General features: G+C 35.3%; 1 protein-coding gene across 6 annotated transcripts in view; it reads right to left on the bottom strand.

Annotated features, from left to right (window-relative positions):
- Positions 1 to 19,243, bottom strand: part of aralar1 (calcium-binding mitochondrial carrier protein aralar1) — a 321,349-nt gene that overhangs the window by 5,757 nt on the left and 296,349 nt on the right. For all 6 annotated transcript variants that reach the window (XM_081749350.1, XM_081749352.1, XM_081749355.1 and 3 more), the window contains one exon: positions 8,417 to 8,507. In XM_081749350.1, the coding sequence (XP_081605476.1) occupies positions 8,417 to 8,507 (91 nt within the window). The remainder of the gene's footprint in view (positions 1 to 8,416; positions 8,508 to 19,243) is intronic.

Below are 19,243 nucleotides of genomic sequence, written 5' to 3'. Positions count from 1 at the left end.
TATACAAGAAACCAGATGGAAGTCTACGCCACTCAATCTACAGGAAACCCACGCACACTGATCTCTACCTCGATTAGTGTTGTAAATAGAAAAAAAAACGGTTCGTATTTTTTCAGAAATGTACGTTTTTTTTAGAAAAAAAAACATTGCCTCTCGTTTTTTTTTCTAAATTTCGTTTTTTTTCAAATAGTCATTTGTAATGCATCTTACGTCTATTTAAGTATGAAATATTTTTATGTAGGTGTAATCACCGTAAAATGCAACATAAATTAAACGCTAGATACTGATACGCTACAAATATTTTACAATTTACATGAATACCATACCTATTAACAATTCGGGTTTCAGCAGTTTTCATCAATATCAACTAAGAAATAAAAGTAGAAATGGAATTTTGTTTTTTCGTGAATGCAGGCCTTTAATAAGTACGAAAATAATGTCACGAACAGTATAAAATTCCAATAATTTGACTAAAGATAAAAACTAATACTAATTTGCCTAATAGTATTTTTTCTAAATGTCATATATAAATAATTTGTCGGCTAGATATATATGATATGTAGAGCCGGCTCTACCACATATGCAGTGGCGTATTTACGATTTTGTTTCGGGAGAGGCTTTGCTAACTTTCGGGGGCATTTGCCTGAAAATGTGAAAATTCTGCAAGATATTTCATATACTTTACTATAGTAAGATTTCGGGGGGAGGGCTTAAGCCCGGAAGCCCCCCTAAATACGCCACTGTATATATGCAACACGTGCATTTGCGTGGAACGGCAAGCTTGGATGGTCCGACAAAGTTTGTCATAAGTATATTATTTAAATTAAATATTTCTTGTTGGAAACAGACTTCATGATGATGATACTTACATTTACTAAGCTGACCTTTTATTTGAATACAACATTCATAAATTATGTTTAGGTTGCATTAGTTTAAGGCCACATGGACAATGCTAAAGCAAATGGTCGAATAAATCCGACCACAAATTGCTTGATTGTTGTCAAATGCAAGAATTCAATTCTCGAATATTAGTGAATATCTGTTCCATTTAGTAAGTTATCACAGTTTTGATATGAAAGTAATCTTGTTTTTGTCAAAAGCAAGTTCCTTATCATTGAAGATAGAAACAAGTATTTTATAAAAAAATGTTAGAAGATATAGAAGAAAAATCAAGAAATAAAGATAAAAGAGCTAGTTGCACTGGAATTGCAAACTGATACATCGAGATTGAAGCTCGATAGTGAATTCTATAAAAAGGATTACCATCTTTCCTCTGCAGGTGTGTTTGCTTTATCTTTCACTATCATAATAGATTAACATTTAAAGAAGAAGAAAAAAAAAACAGACACAACGGAATTGCATTTTTAGTAAGTATTTAAGCCTTTCTGAGCGCGACTGCACTTACCCTCACCTTTGTTGTTCATGCTGGAGTAGCATACTTAAAATCATGACTTCAAAGATTTGTTCTTTCTGGAGAAAGGGGGAGGCGACAAATTATGCCATTGCACGAGGCGACAAATTGACTAGGACCTGAATATAGGATGACTCAATTTGAAGTAATGCAGGGTGTTTCAAAATTAATATTAGGGTTTTGAAACTTTGTAGTATATATTACAATTAACTTACAATTATAAATATTATATCAAATGAAAGAGCAACTCAAACAGTTTTGTACGCACGCATGTACATGCGTTGTTTCTTCTGTCTGCCGTTAGAAAGAGCAAGTAGCAAAGATGGAGACTAGAGAGCAGAAAGCTTTTTGTTTTAATAAAGACAGAACCTGTACAGTGCAACCGTCTGTATGAAGAATATTAAGGAGACGCTTGCAACTACGTCTTTATTGTTTGCAGTTGCTACAGGTCTAAAGCCTACAGACTACGGTTTACGTGCCAATTTTGCAAGTGAAATATTATTGCATAACAATGAAGATTTTCTGGATCGTGTCGTCTTCAGTGATAAATCGACTTTTCACCTAAGAGCTAATGTGAACACTCATAATGTTTGCATCTGACCGTCAGCAAATCCTCAGGAGATGGTAGAATTGAAACGAAACTCCCCTAAATTGAATGTGTTTTGTGCCATATGGCGGAAAGTTTATGGGCCTTTCTCGCCTATCGACTAGATGTGTGCCGTGTGACGAATGAATCTCACATTTGAACACTTGTAGCAAAAACTGTTTGAGGTGCTCTTTTACTTGATGCATTGCTTATAATTGTACGTAAAATGTAATAAGTACTACGAAGACTTAAAACCCCAAAATTTATTTTGAAACACCCTACATTTCTCACCAACAGTGTTGGAACTAAGATGTAAAATGGAGAGAAAATTTTCCTTATAAAGTTATTGTTTACAACGATATTATTATTAGTCGAGACTATAACTACAACAACAACACGAATTAGTAGTCAAAAAATGTAATCAAATGTATACTTGGTGGCCCAGGTGGCCAAAGTGGCACACACAGGTGTGTCACTTGTTTAATCCGCTCAAGTGTGGACACTAATTAAGATATCGGGATATTATTCTTGCAAAATGTGGTTGGTTTATAGTTTATCATATTAATTTCTTTTTCTTCTGGTGTCGAATTTCTTTCTCAAATTTCACCCCAGTCAAAAATTCGAGAATTTTCTAATTTCGAATTTCCTTTACTTTTTTTTCCCCCTGTAGCTTCCTTCGTTGTAGAAAGACATCCTTAAGACTTGCCAGGTAGATACCTCGGGTGGATACCTAACTGTTGACATAAATTGGACGGGCCTGCGCGCAGTGTTGCCATTTAGGAAAATTAAAATTCTCCTATATTTGGGCAAAAAATTAGAAATTTTTGTTTATAAATCCGTACCTGTACGTCCGAGTGCAAGTCAACTTACGCCAATCGAACATTTGTCCTTACTTAACAAACGAAAGTACAGATCGTTACAATGGGGTAATTAGGGGGAGCACGTAAAATTCGTATTTAGGTTCTAGCCCTTGATTTTTCTAGTTTTCCCTTACTTTTCTGTTTACCGTAATATATTTTTGGTAATTAGAAGCTTTTTTCCTTAAATATCGCCATAATACTTGTAGGATATATTAGTGGTATACCAATGTTTGATTTAAGATAGTTTGCGTCTGTTTGGTAGCAGTGTTACCAGCTACATAATATTTTAATTCCAGATTTTAGGGGGAAATTTTGGAAAAATTATATGTTTTGTCTCTATTATTTCCCTCTTGTTGGCTATATCGGAACAAACGTACCAGTGTCTGGAAGTCTCGTCTTTGCTCTACACAATGCACTATAGAATGTTTCAATAGAATAATTAGGGGAAGTACGGTTGAGGTTTACAGTGGAACTTGTCCTCTAATTGGAAAGATAACTGTGATTTTTTTAAAGGTAGAATGAGATATTTTTAATTGACATGCTTACTTTATTAGATATCGTCACAATACTTGTAGGATATATTAGAGGGATACCAAAGCTTATTTTAAGATAGTTTGTGTGTGTCTGATAATAGTGTTGCTAACTACAACAAATTTTAATTCCAGATTTTAGGGGCAAATTTTGGGAAAAATTCCCTTTTTTATTTCTATTATTTCCTTCTTGTTGGCTACATTCGAACAAATGTACCAGTGTGTAAGAGCTTCATCCTTAGCCTACACAGCATACCATACTAGAATAATTAGGGGAAGTACAGTTGAGGTTTATAATAAAACATGTTCTAGAAATGGTAAGAAAATGGTGAATTTCTGAGGTAGAATGAGATTTTTTTTTTTAATTTCATGCTTACTTTGTTATATATTGCCATGATACTTGTAGGATATATTCTTGGAGCACTACGGTTTATTTTCAGATAGTTTTCGTCTGTCTGATGGCAGCGTTTCCAGCCAAAACAATTAATTCCCGCTATTAGGTGAAAAATTCGGAAAATTTCCCTTTTCCCCTCTATTATTACCCTCTTACTGGCTACATTGAAACAAACGTACCACTACCTGAAAGCTTCCTCTTTGCCCTATAGAACGCACCATAAAAAGTTTCAATAGGATAATTAGAGAAGCTGTACCCCGGCATATTTGATTTTTGCTTCTGAGGCGTAAAAAGTGTCAAAATTTCATGTGTATGACAGAATTTTTTCTTTCCCTCTTTGAATGGAAGCCAGCGACTTCAGGATTTCACTGTACCTTGCAAACACACCAAAGATTTGTTTAGGTGACTTGAACCCATATAGCAGCAGTGGTACTAGATACAAAAAATTTTTGAAATTCGGTTAGGGATTTTTTGTAAATTTTCACCCCTACATTTCCCTCAATAATTTCCCACCCGTTGGCAACACTGTAATACAACTTACACCAAAAAATAGCCACATCCATTTTCTTAAAAACAAGGCCTTAACCATATCAATGGAATGAATAGTTTTTGAGCAATAAGTGACTAACTGGAAATGTAGGAAAACGCCAAAAATGGCCTGGGGCCGAAAGGAATAATCACACAATTTTGCTCGTATAGGTTCAAAGAAACAAACGATTTGTAAGTTACGAGGGCTTCGACTCAAGTTCTGTTGATTATTTCAATAATCTGCAACATAAATCAATAAATAATAGTTGCCAGAAAAAAAAACAGACTTTTGAAAAAAAACATGAAAAAGAACGATGTTTTTATTGAAAAAAACTTCACAGAAAAAAAACCGTTTTTTTACAACACTAACCTCGATGGTGCCAGTTTTCATCATCCGGCACAGAAGATGGGGGTGCTAAATACTCTAATACATAGAGCACACCAAATAGCAGATTCAGGCAATATAAGCATAGAACTCTCACTGGAAACGGTATTTAGATTCAACGGATATTCGTCAAAACAGATCAACATAGCCATGAGAAAATACAGTAACAGAAATTGCGCCAGAAAAGAGGACAATACGGCAGATAAGGAAAATATTGCAGTTATTCCATACATGGGAAAAACCTCGAATCAACTAGCAAGACTACTGAAGAAATTCAACATCAAAACGGTACACTGTCCCCCACCAAAAATCAAGAGTTTACTAGCAACCCCAAAAGATCCATTAGGATTAAAGATACCGGGCATCTATAGGATTACATGTGAATGTAACGCCACTTACATAGGCGAAATGGGAAGGAATATTGAAGACAAAATGAAAGAACACCAGCGATACACCACATTGAAACAACCTGAAAAATCTGCAATAGCCAAACACTGCATACAATACAATCATACGGTTATTTGAGACCAAATTGAAGTTCTAAAGAAAAGCAAACATTTCTGGGACAGGAAAATACATGAAGCTCTATTCATTCGTACACACAAGCCTTCCCTCAACAGAGATGAAGGTTATCATCTGACTTCAGCTTCTCAGTACGAAAAGAACAGCCAATCAGAGAACAGTTTCCACCGGCAACATCAGAGCACGCTATTGGCCAATAACAACAACCAATAGAAACACAGCAATTCCTTAAGACTACAATATAAATTATACAACCAGCACACTCCAACCTATAGCTCTGAAGACGTTACCGCTGTATGGTAACGAAAGCTCAGCACAGCAACATTCACTCTGGCAGTAATCCCGAGAACATTGGATTAATAGCTAAACAAAGATCATCTGAGTGTAGCAAATTGAATGAAATTCGTCGAACGAAATCAATTTAATAATAATAAATAAATAAGTGTTTAAAAAAATCAAAAATCGAAACGTGGTACTATGAAAGGATTGTATATCGAATTTATTGTATAATTCGATATCCTACTAATTGTATATCGAATTTATCATTATTCTAAGAATTGTTGATAACGGACCAACTCTTGTTGCCATGGTAACGATAGAAACAATATATTTAATGGCCGTATTGGCAACAATGGGAAGTGCCAGAAATTCCTTGAGCCTACATTTCCGCCAATCTGAATTTCATATCACAGACATACATGAAAGACGAGCACTAGATGAAAGCTCATTGTATTATAATTCGCTTCTTAATATGCATATCGAGCACTAGAAGAAGCTTATAGTATTATAACTCGTTCCTTAACATGAATGATGAGCACTGAGAGCTCAATGCATTATAATTCGCTCCTTAACATGAATGATAAGCATTAAAAAGAGCTCACAATAATTCACTCCTTAAGATGAAATACTAGCATTAGAAAACTCACGGCATTATAATTCGATCCTTAAAAATCAGACAAAAGAAGAAGAAGACGTAGTAAGAGTAGTATCATCATCATCATCTTGTTTGAGGAGAGAGTTTTCATTTGGAGTTCTAAGATTAATATCATAATTGTGTAAGTGTTGGATCTGCCAATCTTGCACCTTCGTGGAGAAGTGACTAACATTTAAAAATAAAAATAAAAACTGGAGCGTGGCATTTTTTCTCGAATACAAACCTGTGTAGTGTTTGAATTTCACTTTAATTGATATCTCCCTTCCCATATAGTCTAGATATTTAAAGGAATAAACTACGAACAGTTAATTAGCAACTAGAATATTAATCACTAGTAGGTAGAAAGCAGAGATGTGCTTTACGTCATTTTAGAAGATTTCAGAATTCACTAATGTGAACAAGATGATACAGATGAGTAAATCAGCTTCATGCGTAGTTCTTCACGAAAAACTAATTTTATTGTAAATCTAAAAAGTTATGCTATATGGTAACTACGCTACCCATTAAGAGGAAACTGACACTGAAGTATACCCTTGTAACTTTTATTTAACTATATTATTATCCCAAGATGAGATCAATCAATAGATCACATCGAGCTTAACAAAATGGCATGATTGAGGGTATATTCTCATGAGTAGTTTTCGAGAAAATGAGAAAAACTATTTTATGGTACTACAAAGTATATTGTTTATTGCCAATTATAACTGATTGTTTTCCATTTATGTACTATATGTAAGAAAAATATTCTGTTAAATTGCAGACTATAACTGCTGTTGTTCGCCGTCTTCTACCAGTGGCTAATACTACTTGTAATGCATGATATGTTAGCCAAATTGCCGAAGTGACAGATTGTACAGTCGCTAGCAAAAGTACACATTCACTTCCTGTCATTTAGACCAGTGGATTTTCAACTTTTTCCAGACAACAGCTCCTTGGCTGAATGCGACTGTCCTGAGCTCTTCCCGTCATCTTATCCTAATCTACTCATATACAAAGCTGAATGTAAGGCTTGAACAAAGTAGCCTAAGAAGTAAAAAAAGGCTTCATTTCTTAAAATCAATCTTAAAGAATCTACATTATGATTTCCAAAGTAGTCTTAACTTTTGATAATTTGTAAAATCCAAAATGGTTTTCATCCAATAATACGAGGCGCGCTCGGAAAGTAACCCCTGATTGGTCACTGTGCGTGGAGTAGTTGCACAGACGTGCGCGGTAGATCAGTTTGCATCCCACTGTGGTAGAGTGAGAGGGTTGTCTGATCACTAGTTTATATTTAGTAGCGTACCAAAATGTGTGCTACAATAGAAAACTCCGCTAAGTGCGAGGTGCGAGCTGTTATACGTTCTTTAACGGCAAAACAAAATTCGGCAGCAGCTATTCATCAGGAACTTTGTACCGTGTATGGACCAAGTCTGATGAATGAAGGAGTTATTCGTGAATGGGTTCGTTCATTTAAAAGTGGACGAACAAATATTCATGACGAAGAAAGGAGTGACAGGCCATCAGTGGTCATTGATGAGCTCGTTCAGAAAATTGATGGAGAAGTTTGTGAAAATCGACGTTTCACAATCTCGGAGCTTTCCGACTTCCAGGACTGTATTATATGGTTCTCAGCGCTTTGGTGATAATGAGGAGCTCAAAGGTGCGGTCACAGGTGGGAAATTTTTAAGCTGATGAAATTTCTAAGCTAGTACAGAGTACCCGAATATTTATGGAAACTATGTTGAAAAATAGAGAAAAGAAGTAGTTTTCAGACATATATAATAAATTCTTCTTATTTACTTTGGTATTTCTTTTTTAACCAATGGGAGGTTACTTTCCGAACGATCCTCGAAAGAAAAGAGTACAATACGTCAAGAAATCTCAAACGCTGCCTAAATAGTATATCGTCCCCTTTTTGTTCCAGCGCCCGCTTTGAAAACGAGAAAGCCCACGTTGAAAAACCTATTGAATAAAACAACTGCTTTGAATTTGCCGAACTTAACTTTCTAAAGGAAGAATTCCAATGTATTCCAATTAATCAATTCATTCGAAATTTATTGGTAAAAGGAAATCTAGAAAATAGGAAGAATTTTCCTTGTTCTCTGTATCTACTCTGTTTAAGAACTAAATTACAATGAAGTCAAAATTTTTTCTCGTGTGTTTTTTTTTCTTTTTTTTTTTTTAAAAAAAATCAAACGAGCAGCAATGGAACTAAATTCAGCTTGCTTCAACTACAACTAATTTCACAGTAATGTCAACTGACAATAAATAAAAATTCACTTACGATCCTCCGAAGTCAACATAGAATAACCTCTGGAGAATTTCATAGGTCAGGAGAGTAACACCGAATTGTGGCGATGATCTAAACACTCGAGCTGTAAACAAAACAACAACAATTACAAAGCTATCTTAAGACAACATACATACAGTGTTCACCTTTACATCGTAGTGAATAAATTAACACATTTACGATTTAACGTATATATATATATATACAAAAAGAACATATACTCTTATGGTATTCAAGATTATCAGTGAGTTGTCGAGATTAATTTTTCACAGTTGGGTGGATTAAGAGAGTGTATAACAAAACAATTATCTTTCCATGTTTTTCAGTATATTGCAAATTTTCTGATCAATATTAGAATCCTATTTCTGTAATATTCTTCTTTTTACAGATAGATACAATATAGTTCCTATTATCAAAAGATGATTTTGAAATTTCAGCGCCTTTATGAACTGGTAAACAAAAGTCAAACACAGCGAACACAGCATTTATTAAACTGTATATACTGTAAGCATAAGACAGTTATATGCAACAGCTGTAAAAAATTTTCGTTCTTGAAAATTTTCTAGTATTTTGATGAAACTGAAAAAAATAAACGTGATGAATATTCACCCTTAAAATGAACCCAAAGAGAAATATTCTACTTAAAGCTGCACAACATTTTTAGCTCTCAAGTTTTTATTTATTTATTTTTTTTTATAAATGTAAATATACTGAAGATAGGTAGTCTATTAACGATTGTATGCTTAAAAGGATCATCTGTCCTGTGTAAATTAGTGACGAAGGAAAATTAGATTTACCTATGATTGACTATAGAAGTTTCAATACACAATAGTGTTTTATCTACAAGTTTTATAGAGACAGGAAATTCTGGAAAGATATTGCTACAGATAAAATCTAAATAATAGATAATAAAAATCATTTATTATATAATGCTTTTTCATTATGTTGAGAATTATGTTTATTTACGGGACTTTTCCTGTTAACTTAGAACAAGCTCTCTTCCATGAATTATTATTTTGAAGAACTCGCTCGCTATTCATGGTCAGGCTGAGAAACTTTAGGAATGACCTACTTATTAGGTCTAAATCTTGTTCTGTTATCTGGTATCGTGAGGAAAAATGAAGTGGAAATCCTAATTATTGATTAAATGAATGAAAAAAAAAATACGTTAAGAAATAAGAAATATTGTAGTATATGAACATTGAAAAAGATGTCATTTAAAAAAAGTCAGAAAGATGATTTTTTTTTTTTTTCAGGTTGGGATTAAAGTGAGGATTAAACAAGCTGAGGTACGGAAAAGAAAAATCTAGAAGGGAAAACAATTTGGATTATTTCTGCACATAAACCCCCTGAATTCTCACTTTGGGGGGGGGGGGGAGAAACGAAATAAACATACTTTTTTATTACCTAACACACACAACAATGAACGTTGTACCCAATTCTTTCTTAGAGAAAAACAACTGGAAATTCTCATATATTATCTATGAAATTTTAATGTATATCTAATATTTATTTGTCAAACAAAGACTTCGGCATTTTCTTACTCAAATCTCGCACATTCGTCAATATTCCCTTATTCGCCTTAAACAACGCAATAACAAGGGCTTAAATATTAAGAAAACCTGTAACTGTTACACAAAAATGTTAACATACTAGAAACGTACTAAACTACTCACAACAGAAACAATGAAAGATATTAGAAGGGCAAAAGAACTAGTTAGGCCTGTGAAAATGGATAAGAAATAAAATATCAGACATGGAAAAAAAGAAATATTAATCTGTGTTCGAGCTAGCTTATATATAATACAAGAGATGCCAACTTCCAAAGGATTTTCAAATTTCTATCAAAAGTTTTCGCCACTTAATTTGATAGTGCGATGCTTCAATTAATTTATATTGTGCATTACACTGCAATTTATGTATCCATAAACCATGCTACAAACAGTTTTATCGTCATATCGTTTGATTCGTTATGTATTAAAGTACATATAGTGTTTGCTGAAGCACAAGAAATAATTTGAAAGAATCACACTGGACAGTCCATGAATTCAAATATTATAATAATAATAATAATAATAATAATAATAATAATAATAATAATAATAATAAATACAACTAGCACCATGAGTAGCTTGTGGTGGACAACATCGCAAAGAAAACAGACTTTCAAACAATACTATCAACAAAACACTGTTCTTGACTTTTTCCCTGACAGCGTCACGTAGTGGGTGAGATTCTTCCCAAGTGTTTTAATGGTAACTGTATCATTGAACTTTGTGTTATTATAAGAATGCAAGCGTTGTAGTGAAACTGTATGCCGTACTTGTGGTGATTTTGTGGTATTACGAAAAGGAAGGTTTCGGAAGAACAACATGTATGCATCCAAACTGCTTTAAATTGGGCAAGATATTTACAGAAACTGAAAATTTTGCAAGAAGTGTATGTATAAGCCGAACCCAGCGTTGTGAATGGAGCAGGAAGAACATTGATAGAAGACGACGGCAAAACCAATATGCCCATCAAGATTATATGATGACGTTCATGTCAGAAAGTGTTCGGTGTTGTACGACAAACTGTTGCTTGACCATCCGCGAATTTGTTCACGAAGAATCAGTACATCGCCTGCCATGTGATTTTAGTTGGAAAACTGAACATGCATCATGTTGCAGCAAATTCGTTTTATGGTTACTAACGAATAAACAAAACGAAACACATATGTAAACCTGAAGATATCTTTAATTCGTGCAAACGAAGATCGTTCAAACGTTAAAGTAACGCTTATTTCGATTCGATTTTGGTGGTCTTGTTCGTCATTAATACATCCCACGTGATTAAATCATCATCAACCAGTATTATTTAGAAGATATGAAGCGTTTCGGGGATGCTGTGGTCGAAAAAGAGAGCGTAAGCCTGGAAAAATGGAACATGGGCACTCCGCCATGACAATAATCCTACGAGTCGGTGCTTATCATTACGGAATTCAATAAGACTGTTGCACTCCAACCACCTTACGCATCTGATTTGACACTTGCAGATTTATTTCTATTTCCCAAGTTGAATTCTACCCTAAAAGTTTGCCCTTTCCAATCCATAGAAGTGACAACAAAAAATTCGCTACAGACACCATGCTATTTAAAAAAATACGTTTCAGGATGCATTCCAGTAGTGGAAGAAGCGCAATGAACAATGTATTAATAGTGGAAGGAACTATTTTGAAGAGATAAATCTGAATAACTTCCATAAACAGTTAAGTACTATTACGTTTATAAAGTTTGGCCTCTTTTTGGACAGACCTCGTATCTTCGATACTTCCCAATCGAAGTTTCCCCGTTTCTTCTTATTCTCCTTATTTCACGAATCATGCATCATCTACTTGCATGTCATTTCTTGTTTAGGCAATATATAGTTGCAGAACTGCTGGATGTTAAATTATTAAAAATTCCATATAATTATTTAACATATTTGTTTCTTAATTTATTTAATTCATAATGCTATTTTTTTCAACTCCGCCACACCACTAGAGAAGGGATAAGTGAGATGATAAAAGAGGTATGAGACAAAACATGTGATTAGATGTTGCTTGTCCCCTACACCGAGAGACAGACTGCTATTCACAATCTTTGTGGAGTACCGTGCGCGATAATATGTCCAGTGTAATCGAAGTGTGAACTATGTGACGTAATTCGATTTCTTTACCTAGGTAGGTAGAAGGGCATAACAAAGCCGAAATTCGTCGAATGAGAAAGAATTACGACGGGAACTTTGTAAGTAACGGCTGTGTACATGAGTGATGCAGAGTACTTATCGACGAACACAACGAGAATAGGCACAGGTGGAAATTATGGCGGCAGATAACGTTGACGTGAGACTCTTATTGCACAAAAAAAGAGATCAGGTTAAGAACTGCCACAGCCAAAGAAGCATTCAACAAGAAAAGCCGACACTCTTAACTCGCAAGCTTAGTATTGGACTAAGGAACAAGTTGGTCAGGTACTATATATGGAGTATTGGATTGTATGATTCAGAGACTTGGACATTAAGGAAGTTAAAGAATAAATATTCACAGAGCTTCGAGATGTGATGTTGGAAGAAGATGGAGAAACAGGGGGAGTAACAAACGAAGATGTTTTAAAACAGATAGGAGAGGACGTTTTAGCCAGCATGGAAGACCAGTTGGAAGACCAATTGAATTGGACACGTCTTACCAAGAAATTGTCTTCTTCATACCGCCATAGAAGGAAAGATAGAGAGAAAGCGAAGAATAGGAAGAAGAAGAACACAATTGATCGATAATTTGAAAAACAGAAGAAAATATTGGGAGTTAAAAGAGGAAGTTGAAGATCGAGAAACCTGGAGAAACATTTCCAGATCCAAACCTAAAATTAAAAACGAAAGAAACAAAATACATTCATTAGTACCAGGACCTGCCAAAAGGCAAAATACTTAATAATAGATGACCTTGATGAACACATGAATCATGTGGTTCGTGAAAGGCGTAGATTATGAGTTCTGAACTTACTGATCATGGAATTTCAGAGAACTCAGCAGCCGTCTGGAGAAATCGAATTAAATCACGTAGTTCAGCTGGAAGGCGCTTCGATTCCATTCGATATGTTTTTCACGTTCGCTACTCCATAATGAGCGAATGACAGACTACCTCTATTGGGGTGGGGATGGGCGATGTGAAATGAACAACTCTGTCTTGTTCCCGTTTCTTCATATCATGTGGTTCTCTTCTGGTGGCTTAAAGGAGGTTGTACAAGGTTCCTACTTATTTAGCGAGCACGAATTCTCTGACCTTCCCAGGTTTTCCAGGTCATAATTCAAAAATTTCCAGCTCTATATCTAATGCCAAAAAGCAACTGAAGTTTTCCCGACCAGGGGTTTCCTCTCTACTATGCATATCTATCTATCTATATCTATAACTATATTATCTGCACTTCGAATATTATCTAAGAAGGAGCTCTTGCGACATCTTAATATTCAGACTCCTGAAGTACGCAGAATTATCTCTGACCTGAAATATCTACATAAAATAGTTAATGGAACCTTAAGATCGGAAATATTACTTCAGGAACTATCCTTACGTGTCCCTTCCCGCATCACCCGGAATACCCACCTATTCCATCTTGCCCGTCCTAGGTTGGCTGTTATACAGAGGTCTCTTTTTTATAGAATACCAAACTGTTATAATCAAGTAACAACTGATGTGGACATTTTTTCGAGCTACCCAGTGTTTGAAAGAGCAATTAAACGAGCTTTGACGGAATAGTTTTACTTTTACACTCTTTTTTTTCTATGTTGTTGTTATTGTTGTCTTGTTTTTTTTTCTTTTTTTTGTTAGCATGTCCCTGTGTAAAATGACAAAGTTATGCTGTATCTGGGAAATTGTTCAATAAATAAATAATATATTATATATATATATATATATATATATATATATATATATATATATATATATATGTGTGTGTGTGTGTGTGTGTGTATAAGTGTAGGTAGAGAAATTTTGCAAAACAAACTTATTTTATAAATACTCCTATCAAATGGACGGGTAGAGAAAAAAAATCACAAGTAAAACTCGTACTTAAAATTCCCTGACTTTTCCAGATTTTTCAGCTATTCTTGAAATTACCTGATTTTTCCAGGAATTTTTACGAGGACTGAATTCCCTAAGCTTTCCAGGTTTCCTAGGATTTTCAGGTCGGTAAGGATCCTGCAATATCACAGAACAGTGAAACAATACAAGAAAGAATGATGTTATATTTCTGAATTTCGTAATTTTCAGCCGCTTCTATTTACCTTCCTCTCAGAAAAAATAATATGAATTATCACTGGTAGTGACCATACGTTTACTGATGAACACCATTCGCCAGTCACGATAGCTTTTTACCCAAAAATACTGGCGTAGAAATGAGAGAATATACTAAAGACCAGTAATAGAATTTTAGATACGGAATCTCATTTAACTACCTTCCAACTTAATTACAATTGGACGGACGAACTGCATTATAATGCTAGAATGCGTTCTGAAGAACTTCGATGACTCAAACATAACACACGTCTATACAGAAAGAGGTCATCAGCTCCAGCCTTGTCAGTACGTGTGGATTTTTCGAAAAGCATTCCGTGTATTGATTTTTCGGAAGATACGACGTTCTCTCTTTGTTCCCTACATCTAACTCACGTTATTGAAACACTCAAGATGTACTGGTTATCAAGAAATCTTCTGTCGGATTTCAACCCTACAAAGAGAAAGCAAAGCACATCGATAATCAGAAATAATTCCTGGCAACGATTTATTTTCAATGTTCGCACATACCAGGATCCTGTGGCAGCAGAACTCAGTAGAATGTGAATCAAAGTCGTCCTGAGCGTAGATCATTTCATCGAGGGTTGTTAGGAACCATCGTTCCCCGCAGATGGTTGTGTAATGAATGGGACAAATGTGGTGTAATGTCCGGGAACACATAGGATGTTAAAGAACTCCCTGTTATAAATTTAGGATAGGATTCCTCATATCAAATGAAAGGAAAATGTTTTAAATAAATATAAGCCTGAAAATGCCTTCTTACGTAGTTATAAACCGCCAAAAATGCAAGACATGTTTTAAAATGACCTGAAGTAGACGCTTATTGCATTGATAATTGAAATGCTGCCGTTTCAGAAAATCTTTTTCAGCTATGGGCATGTAATTATCACATTTCAACAATATCTCAAATTTAGCTAACATTGACATGTTACTGAAGACTACTATTGTCACACTTAAATTCCAGGCACTAGAAAACTTGCTAGTGTTAAAATTGTAAACGTAAGTCGCCGGAGTCCCTGGTTTGATTTCCGATAGAAATTCACCTGATTTGGATCAGATGTTAAATTATAGATCCATGTCACATACAGCCTTGATGCTGAAAGCCACGTCAAATCCATAACTAACCAATCAACGTATAATAAAATTCATACTTTATTAAGGACATATAATTTTCCTTATTTATTTGTAAAGACGACATGCCTTAATGGCACTGTTATAGGGATATAAAGACAGACCTTAAATATAAGGTAACCAAAAAACAATTTTGACGTTCTAGAGCAGTGATAAACAAAAAGCAATACAGTGGATGGTAAGTACCTTTAGATTTCGAAATAATTTCCATCAGCATCCAACATCTTTTGCCAACGTTTCTGCAACTCCACAATATCCTGGTTATAAAACTCGGCGGTCGTGGATGCAAAAAAGTCCGTGAGTGCGTTCCGCAGGTCTCCCTCATTTGCGAAGAATTTCCCACGGAGGTGGTCGTCGAGATAATGAAACACGCGGTAATCTGTTGGCGCAAGGTCTGGTGAATATGATGCAAGGCACAGTGTCTTCCAGCTAAGTTGCTAAAGGGTCACCCGATTCCTCTTTGCCATATGTGGCTTGGAATTGTCGTACAGGAACAGTACACCCTTAAGATTCACGAATGCCGGCTTCCTCTGCCGCAATGCACGCTGCACTCTTTGCAACTGCTGAGAGTAGAAGTCAGCAATGAAGGTCTGATTAGGTGGAAGGAGATCGTAATGCCACCACTTGCCGATAATTCCACCATATAGAGAGCCTTTTGTGGGTGTAGAAGTGGTCTTGAGATGTGAGGAATAGGGTCACATGGCGACAACCAATGACTGGTACTCTTGGAAGTGTCATAGAGGACCCACTTTTCGTCACCAGTGAGCAATCGATCGAAGACGGGTGTGTTCAGGTGCCGAGTGTTCAGGTGGATGTCACTTGTTATTCCATGTTGGCTGCCGACAATGTGTGGGGTAGCCACTTACTGACCTTGTATGACTTTTGTATCTCATGCAAGTGCATGCATTCTGTTTCAACGGAAACTTTCTGCAAGTTCATCACACGTTAAACCACTAACCTCGATCGCTGCTTTCAGGGCCTCATCATCCAACACATGTGATCATCCACTGCGAGTTTAATCCAAAACGCTCACATCTCCTGAACGGAATTTCTCGAGCAAATGCCTGGCGGTGCGTTTGTTCACGGCATTCTCCCCAAATACATGGCATATGTAGCGACTTGATGCGCAGCTGACTGGCCCACTTTAAAGTCATATAACAAAATACAGGCGAACACGCTGCTTCGATATTTCCCTTCGACACTGGACGAGATATGACTGCCGTGTGCGCGCAACATGCCTGCATTACTGAGAGTCGATGGTCGTCAGACTAACTTCCGATGGCTTGGCATGCACCTACGTCATTTCGTTTTCTCCTTGTGAGTGCATGATTAATGAGACGTCAAAAACAGAACATTTTTCGGTTACCTTGTACTACAATATTCAGTGCCATAAGGACAAATTTTCTTCCAATCTTGTATTGGTAATCTTACAAGTCTTTTCCCAGAATGAATTGCCTGACACAGAAATGTTTTATATATGAGTTTAATAGTCTTTCAATTAATATTTAGGACATATGCAGTGCTTGGTGTGGTGTAATGAATTTGTGTATGCAAGGAACATATTTCTCTCTCACTAACCTGCTGTTGATGTAGATGGCTTCCGTTTATGAGTCTGGAAACGGTTCATCCTCGTATATCGATGAACGAGACTCAACGCCACGTCCACTGGATTCACTACTTATCCAGTGCAACTTAGAATGAGGATAGATGGAATCTGAGGGTGTTATTTCTCATAGGATACGTTGAGTTCAGAGCTGGCGTTGCGGACTCGGCTGTTTATCTCCGAAAGATTAAGATGTTGGTCTGCTAGTTACGGGTGACTAGGCTAGGAACCGAATGAATGAAACTAAGAAGTCCTCTATTTGTATACCACGTAAGAGACAGTACTGAAACGTGGAAAAGTATTACGTGTGGTATCTTAAATCAAAAATGTCGAAGTGTGCAGAAAAATGTTAGTTTGAGAGAAATACATTCTTCAACGTAATGTAACTAGGAAGTGTTTACAGTTCGTTACAATTTGTTACAAATACACGTTTATACGACACGGAAGTTATACAATAGAGACAAACAACATAATTCATATATGTGGATATAAAGCTATTCTTCTCCTGCTTGCCAGGATAATTTTACAGGCAGACAGAAAAAACAAAACTAAGAAATCCATGTGAATGTCAAAGATTTCGATAAAATTACAAAAAGTTGATTTCCATTTTTACTTTCCAAGTCCACAGTAATAAAGAGATACTTATATTTTACCTAACCCTCTGTGAAGGTTATGGTTTCTTGACTCTGTAGGAAGTCAGAATGCTTTATGTCGGAGAAATGTTAATTGAGATGTACAAGAGACTACCTATGTACTGAAAACAGAAAAAAAAAACCAGAGAAAAGAAACTGGTTACCTCTCTCCTGACTAACTGGCTTAGTGGCTCCATCTGCCTACGTTGGGTAAGTAGGTTAGAACCTGCCTTCAAGCAAAACATTCAAGACATACACACACATATTTCACCTTGTAATTATCACAGATAAATTCAATGTTTTCCATTGTTTATTATGTGCAAGTCTGAACTTCTAGTTTCGCCTTGGAAGTTGGCAAAGTAACTCCTGTAAAATGAAAGCTAGCTCCAAAGGAAAAGAAGACAGAAAATACAAGCCAAGCAAAATTTAAATAAAGAAGACAGTAAATAAAAGTACTGAAAAAAACATTTTTTCAGCAAAATGAAAACGAAAAAGGTGGCCACTAGGTTATAAAATATTTCACGCTACGAAGTTACACACACGTCTAGTACTTACGGGGAACAAGGGCGGATACAACAGAGAGAAAGGGGGGCTTTCCAACAGCCCCCCATTTTGTCATAGAAAAAGAAGGAAAAAATTGTTACACACTTTAAGAAAACGTTAAAATACTTAAACTCAGAAAAAAATAATAATGGCATAATTACTGTCTATGTTTTAAACGTAAGAATTACTCTCAAATGCTTGAAGTTCATACGAAGAGAAAAATATAAGCGCTTTTAAATATCAAAATTTAACTGCTGCTTATTTCTCATTTAAGTACTGCTTATTTCTATGTTTTACTTTACTATTTTATATGTATACACCTATTAAAAGATAAGGTAATTGTAATATAGTGCACTTCATTATATATTACAAAACGTGCGAAAAAGAAACGAAAAAACGGAACGTAGCAATCGAATTTCATATAAATTTTATTACAGATGTAACACTTATTTACTATGCTGAACACATGTTTACACCCACTGTCCTCTTTATAGGAAAACCAAACAGCTTTTCAAACCTGACAAGTGTTCGACAAACGAAGTTAGAGGACACAGAATAAAAAATTAATGAGACACCTTTTGTGGTTATTTGGGGTAGCATGCTTAAATAATTAAATTGACAGGCACATTTACTCCTGTAATATACAAAATCTCTTTCTAGATTAGGTATTCAAAATGGTGAAAACAGACTTATCTCCTAAAATATATAAATGCACAGTATTGTTACATTATGAACTCTAGTATCCAAGTAAGTACCTTTCACATATTCCCTTATACATTAGCAGCTAGTTTAGTAGTGCTAGAATGCTTTTTATTAAGAAAGGAATATGTATTGTGTCAATAATTTCAATATTTTAAAAATAATTTCTGGAGATTCGATTTAAAAGCTCCACTCTTCATACAAACTTCAAGCTTTATATTATATTCTTGAATATATATTGAATTATTTTATAAACTGAAATAAAACAATTGATCACCCCTCTGCCTTATTTCTGGATCCGCCCTTGTTTCATTGTAGATTTGTACTTCTTTAAAACATGTTTATAATAACGTTAATACAAACATATCTAAACTAAATACGGTACAAAGCCAATCTCAAACGGT

Source organism: Thermobia domestica, chromosome 2 (genome assembly GCF_964235325.1).
Source record: "Thermobia domestica chromosome 2, izTheDome1.hap1.1, whole genome shotgun sequence".
In the NCBI taxonomy this organism is placed as follows: domain Eukaryota; kingdom Metazoa; phylum Arthropoda; class Insecta; order Zygentoma; family Lepismatidae; genus Thermobia; species Thermobia domestica.
The sequence above is the reverse complement of the archived record's forward strand: the minus strand, read 5'-3'. Positions and strand labels throughout refer to the sequence as shown.